The sequence below is a fragment of the Cyanistes caeruleus genome, chromosome 21 (assembly GCF_971803275.1).
Source record: "Cyanistes caeruleus chromosome 21, bCyaCae1.hap1.1, whole genome shotgun sequence".
In the NCBI taxonomy this organism is placed as follows: Eukaryota; Metazoa; Chordata; class Aves; order Passeriformes; family Paridae; genus Cyanistes; species Cyanistes caeruleus.
The window spans coordinates 305,229-311,228 of record NC_141721.1 but is presented as its reverse complement, the minus strand read 5'-3'; the positions used below and the strand labels follow the sequence as shown (position 1 = coordinate 311,228).

The following is a 6,000-nucleotide window of genomic DNA, read 5'->3' as shown; positions in this document are numbered from 1 at the left end:
GAACTATTGCCACACACAGGGATGTGGGGAGGCAGGACCTGTCCCAGCTGCTCAAGGTTTGGGGGTCATCAATCCCCCTTGGGTTTGGGATCGGCAAACCTTGCTCTGCAATGGGTCAAACATTGAGTGGGAGCGGGCAGCAGGCCCAGACAGATGTCCCCCAGGGTGGCCCAGTGGCTTTCCCTGAGCATCACTAACGTTGTGCAGCCTGATGTATGATGTGATCTTCATAAAAGACACAGCACGGCAGGGAGGAGGCAGGGAGAGGCAGAGCACACCCTGCCTGCTCCATGTGCTCAGGGATGCCAGTGCTCGCTTGGCTGTAGCGCTATGCTGTGAAGTCCTGTCGCCAAGGATCACATCAACCACCCTCTCCCTCCTGCCCGCTCTGCCTCTTGTCCCGGCAGTGCTGCAGGCGGGGCCCTGCTGTTTCCAGCACGGTGTGTCCGGGAGGTCCCGGGGTTTGGCTCACACCAAAGGAAGGTGTGCAGGCGTGCCTGGGAAAGAACCAGGCATCCTGGGGCAGAGCTGAGCATCCCCAGGGCAAAGTCGGGCATGTCCGGGGCAGAGATGGGAATCCTTTCAGCAAATCAGGCATCCTGAGGCAGAGCTGAGCATTCTCGAGGGAGAGATGGGCATCCCTGGGGCAGAATCGGGAATCCTGGGGTAGAGCTGAGCATCCCCGGGACAAAGCTGAGCATCCCTGGGGCACAGCTGGGTATCCTGGGCCAGAGCTGAGTATCCCGAGACCAGAGCTGAGTGTCCAGGGCCAGAGCTGAGTAGCCCTGGGGCAGAGCCGAGGAGCGGCTCGGGCTGGTGCTGTGTCCAAACCCCGATCCCGGCGGCGTGCGGGGCTGCGAGGCTCCCCGGCCCCGGTGCGGGGGGGATGCGGTGCAGGAGGATGCGGGGGGGATGCGGTGCAGGAGGATGCGGGGGGGATGCGGTGCAGGAGGATGGGAGCTCATCAATAGTCACCAGACCCCGCTCCCGCAGCGTTGCCGTGGAAACCGGCGGAGCCGCCGCCATTGGCGGCCCGGGGCGCGGCGCGGCCCCCCCGGGATGCCCGGCCCGGCTCGGTATTGATGACTCGGCAGCGGCGGCTGCGCCGGGGGCTGCCCGGGGCCGCGGAGAGAGACCGGCAGCTCCCCCGGCCCCTCCGCTACGTCATGGGGCCGGGGGCGGCGGGGGGCTGAGGGCGGCGGGAGCAGCCTCCGCACGGGGAGCCGCGGATCCGGACGGGGACGGAGCCATTCATTCCCGCTGCGGGACGGAGCCATTCATTCCCGCTGCGGGACGGAGCCATTCATTCCCGCTGCGGGACGGAGCCAGCCCCGGTGCGGGGATGCTGCTGCTGCTGCGGCCGCCCCCGGGCCCGGCCCCGGCGCGGAGGAGCGCGGCCCGGGCTGCTCCCGCCGCCGCTCTGATGCCTTCGGCTTTCCCTTGCCGGCTCCCGACGGCCCGGGCAGCCCCGGGCGATGCGGAGTGAGCCCAGCCCTGCCCCAGCCATGCAGGAGCCGGAGCGCGGTGCCCCCGCCCGCCCGGACCTGGACACGCGTGAAGGCGAGGGGGGTGACACGGGCGGCTGCCAGCTGTCCCCGGGGTCGGAGCGGGACGGAGCACCCCAGCCCCAGGAGGAGTCCTCGGAACCCCCTCCCGTCCCCCCGCCGGACCCCCAGCGGGTTCACTCCGCAGCGGAGCTCGTCAGGCCGCCGCGAGCGATGGAGCGGACAGACGGATCCCCCCAGGTGAGGCGGGGGTCGGGCTGTGTCTGCTCATTCGGGGGGACAGGAGGGGGAATGTCACCGCGGTACAAGACGGGCACGGTGAATTGGGAGCCCGGGGCTGCGGCTGAGCCAGCCACAAAACCATCCCCGGGGGGCTGGCACCTGCCACAGCCCCTGCCCCACAAACCGGGAGAGAAGGGAGCCTTTGCTGCCCTTCAGCAAGGACCTCCAGCTGCCTCTGTGCTGGAAGGCGCTGGAACTGGTGCAGGGTCCTGCCGGAGCCTGGCGGAGCCCACCTGGAGCACGCACAGCCCCGCACCAGCCAAGACTGAGCCCTCCCTGCGGCATCTCCCCGTTCCGGCAGCATCAATGGCTCTGCAGGTGGTGACAGGGACATGATTCACTGCCACCCTCTTCCAGAGCATCCCTTCTCCTCTCTGGGGAGCCCTGGAGGGCTTGGAGCACCTCTGCTGCAGGAGGAACCGGTCCCTGCAGGCAGCACCCGGGCACCTCGGGGCAGTGCAATGCCCGGCCCCTGCAGCATCTCCCTAAAATCAGCCCAAAAGGCTTCCTCAGGGTCTCACCGCCTTGATCTAGGTGAGATCTAGGAAGTTCATCAGCTCACCCTGTTTAAGACAGTTTGCCACCCTTTTCCCATGGGGAACATCAGCCATCTTCATAACAGCTCCTGGGATCTGGGGAAGCTCTGTGGTGCTTTAAAAATAGGGGAGAAAACAGCTCCTGACTTTTTCTTCTTGAGCACAGGGGAGAAGAGCTGACCAGTGCTGGTCGAGGTGTAGCAGGGGCATTTTAAGCAAGGCTGTGCCGTGCTGCTGAGCCCAGCCTGGAGCAGCCTGCGGGAGAAACGGCGCCCCTGGAAATCCACCGAGTGAGAACGTGATTTCACTCCAGCACAGTTTGTTAAGGGTCTGTTCTGAAGGGCTGTTTATGGTGATGCTCAGGGAAAGACCACATTGAACCTTGGTCTCACTCTGGCCCCAGCCCTGGCTGTGCCAGAAGCACTGCAGTCAAAATCTGGGACAGCAGAATGGGATGGATTTCTGCTCCCACCCCTCTTTTGTATCCCAGCAGTCCAGTCGGTTGTGCCAGACTTACTGTCTTCAGAGAATCCTGGAATGGTTTGATTTGGAAAGGACCTTACAGACATCTCATCCCAGCCCCTGCATGGGCAGGGACACCTTGGACTAGAGCAGTTTTCTGCAAGCCCTGCTCAGTGCCCTGGAGCGCTTTCCTTTGGGAGAGCCCGCTGGCAAGGGAGGGAGTGGGTGCTTGTCCCGGTGGGAGCCTGGTGGGAAGGCTGGGATTGGAAGGAGGGCAGGTTCAGAGGGTGCCTGTGGGTGCTCCAGCAGCTGAACTGCAGCTGTGTGCTGGGAGCTGTGCCCTGATCCCTGCAGTGGGTGCCCCGCTGGGCTCCATGGAGGTGACTGCTGAGCACCTGCCATCCTTTTGCCTGCCGGTTTGCCTTGGTCCTTGCTCTGCACTGAGTGTTCTCCTGCAGTTCTGGAGGCTCCTGCCTGGCTGGGAGCCCTCCCATGGCATTCTGGCAGCCCCATGGTAGTGCCATCACAGCACCATGTACTGGGGCAGTGCTGTGGTGGGGCTGGTGGTGCTGTGATGTGCTCTGGTGCCAGAGTGAGGGTGCTGTGGGACTGGTGTTACTCTGCTGCATCATGGCAGTGCCACAGTGGCACTGTGATGTCACTGGGGTGGTGCTGGTGGTACCATGGCATCCTTAACATCTCCAGAAAGGTTATCTTGTGTTTTCCTGAGGGGGAAAAAAAAATAAATCCAGCAGTTTCTCCTGGAGCCAAGTGGTTTTAGGGATGTGAAAGGCTTCCAGTTCAGGCCTAGGAGGGAGCTCAGTGCTGCTGTCCCCAGCAGAGCAAGTGCTCTGGTGCTGCTGGGCACCAGGAGTGGCACCCTGCAAGGTGCTGTTTTAGAGCTGGGGCCAAGACAGGCTTGCACCGCTCCCTTCCAAAGCTTGACTGCTCCTGGCCAGGCTGGGACATGTCCTGTGTCCTGCTGCCAGAGCCAGGCTTCCTTTAGGACATTTGTCCTTGGGATGTCAGAGCTGCATCCTGTGAACAGGACAGCTGCCTCCAGGAACTCCTCTCTGGTGTGGGGAAGAGCCTCCTGAGGGCTCATCACTGACAGAGTGGATTAAAGATGTTGATTTTATGATGAAGCTCTTGCTGTGTGTCCCAGCCTCCCCCACCCCTGCTCAGCCTCGGGGACAGGCTGTGGGGAGGCACTGATGCTGTAGGTCAAGGTAATCTTGGCATTCTTGCCTGGCTCTCTCCTGGGTGTGGAGAGCTGTTGCCCTTCTCCCATCTGGGAGCTGGCAGAGGAACTCTGGAGTTAGGGAGGTGTGACAAGGGGACACACCTGGAGCCTCCTACCCAGCCCCTGCTCCCAGAAGGCTCCAGAGACGAAAGAAACTGATCGTGTCCTGACTAGGCAAGTGTTGGGTATCTCCAGGGGCTGGGATCCCACCAGAGGAATGTTCTCCATAGCCTGGTGGGAATTTTCCTTGTTGAGATTTGTGCCCACATCTCTCATGCATTTGTCAGGTGTCCCTACATCCTGCAAGGCACTGCAGGCTTTCCCAGCTCCTCGGCAGAGCAGTGCATCCCACCATGGCCCCCTGGGTAATGCTGTCTGGGGGTTGTCACAAGTGTATCCTTCCTCCTGGGCCTTTGGAATTGCTCTGATCCCGTTTCCCAAAATTTCTGTGTGCACATGAGACATAAGAAATTACTTTCCTGCTGAGAATCTCCAGGCACTGCAGGGGTGGGATCCCAATCCAAATAATGAATATCAGAGAAGAAGAAAAACATTGTCTGTGTAGGAAGAACGGGGTTAAAGTGGCACAGATACAGTCTGTCTGGAAATTAGAAAGTTCCCAGAATGATGTCAGATGGATTATAGAGCACTTCCCACAAGAACCCAATTGCCTGCATCTCCCCGGGGATGCTGCTCCAGAGGGATCTGCTTTGGCCCTGGAAAACTCAGGGTGGTTTGGGAGTGGGTTGCTGAAGGGAAGGCTCCCTCCTGGTGCCCTACATTGGACAAGGGAAGAGGATCAAGGTGATTCACTTTCTGCAAATTCCCTGCATCCTTCCCTTCCAGGATTGCTCATCTCCCCCGGCTCCCCAGCTCACTCATGGAAGGGATGAGCTCAGCAGCTGACCATTCCCTGCTCCCATCCCAGAGCCACACAGGCAAGGGGCACACTTAGGGTGCTCTGAGCTGGTTCTTGTGACTTCTTCTCAATTGCAAGAGCTTGCTTTGGATTTGAATTTCTTAAAATCCAAGCCTCAGCTTCCCTTGATGTCATGTGGAGCTAAGAATATTCAATAAATCTGTAAACCCAACTGAAAATGCTTAAATCAAGGAGCTCTCAACTTAGTAGGAATTTAAATAGCCACAAAAAGCTGTTGGTCCCAGTGGGGCTTAATAAAACAAAGCAGAGACACAGGAACAATTATAAAATGCTGGTAAATACCCTCCACATCAAGTGCTCAGGCCAAGCTACATTTAATGATAAGCTTAGTGCCTTTTGCAGGAATTTGTGGTCTTTCCAGAGCTTCAGATTTTCCAGAGGCAAAGCTGGAAACTGTTCATTTGGTGTCTGAGGTGCAGAGCTGCACCCTTGACTGGGAGGGGTAGGTGAGCAGAATGAAAGATGGCAGTAGGACAGGGAGACCTTGGGCAATGGAGCCAGTTCTTGCCATTTCCTGCAATCCCAATTAGAAGATTGCAGTCCATCATGTTTAAAATCGGAGTAAATTAATTTTCCTTGGCTTGGGAGTGCTCAGCCTCATGAAAATGAAGGGACCTTAAAGCTCAGCCAGTCCCACATCCTGCCAGGGCAGGGACACCTCCCACTGTCCCAGGAGCTCCCAATGTCCAGCCTGGCCTTGGGCACTGCCAGGGATCCAGGGGCAGCCCCAGCTGCTCTGGGCACCTGTGCCAGGCGCTGCCCACCCTGCCAGGAACAATTCCTTCCTATCTAACCGTGCCATAGCCCAGGCAACTAGAGCAGGTTTTTAGCCAACAAAGAGAAAAGGTGTTCTTGGGCCCTGGGAAGCTGCCAGGGATTTGGGAAACAGGAAGAAGTGGGTGAGAACCTGCAGTGCAGATTTCTGGGCAAAAACTGACTTGTACATACAAAATCTGCCCCTCAACTCCCTGATGTACTCTGCTAGGTGGAAGAGCAAATATGCCTCTTCAGAGCTGAACATGGTGAGGAATT

General features: G+C 59.1%; 1 protein-coding gene across 13 annotated transcripts in view; it reads left to right on the top strand.

Annotated features, from left to right (window-relative positions):
• The first annotated feature begins 1,391 nt into the window (after positions 1–1,391).
• Positions 1,392–6,000, top strand: part of TSPOAP1 (TSPO associated protein 1) — a 55,291-nt gene continuing 50,682 nt past the window's right edge. For 7 of the 13 annotated variants that reach the window (XM_086859401.1, XM_023939028.2, XM_086859399.1 and 4 more), the window contains exon 1: positions 1,393–1,745. In XM_086859401.1, coding sequence (XP_086715527.1) covers positions 1,476–1,745 — 270 coding nt within the window. In that variant the 5' untranslated portion in view covers positions 1,393–1,475. Of the gene's footprint in view, positions 1,746–6,000 lie in introns of all 13 variants that reach the window. The other 6 variants (XM_086859397.1, XM_023939021.2, XM_023939024.2 and 3 more) reach the window with 1 other exon arrangement.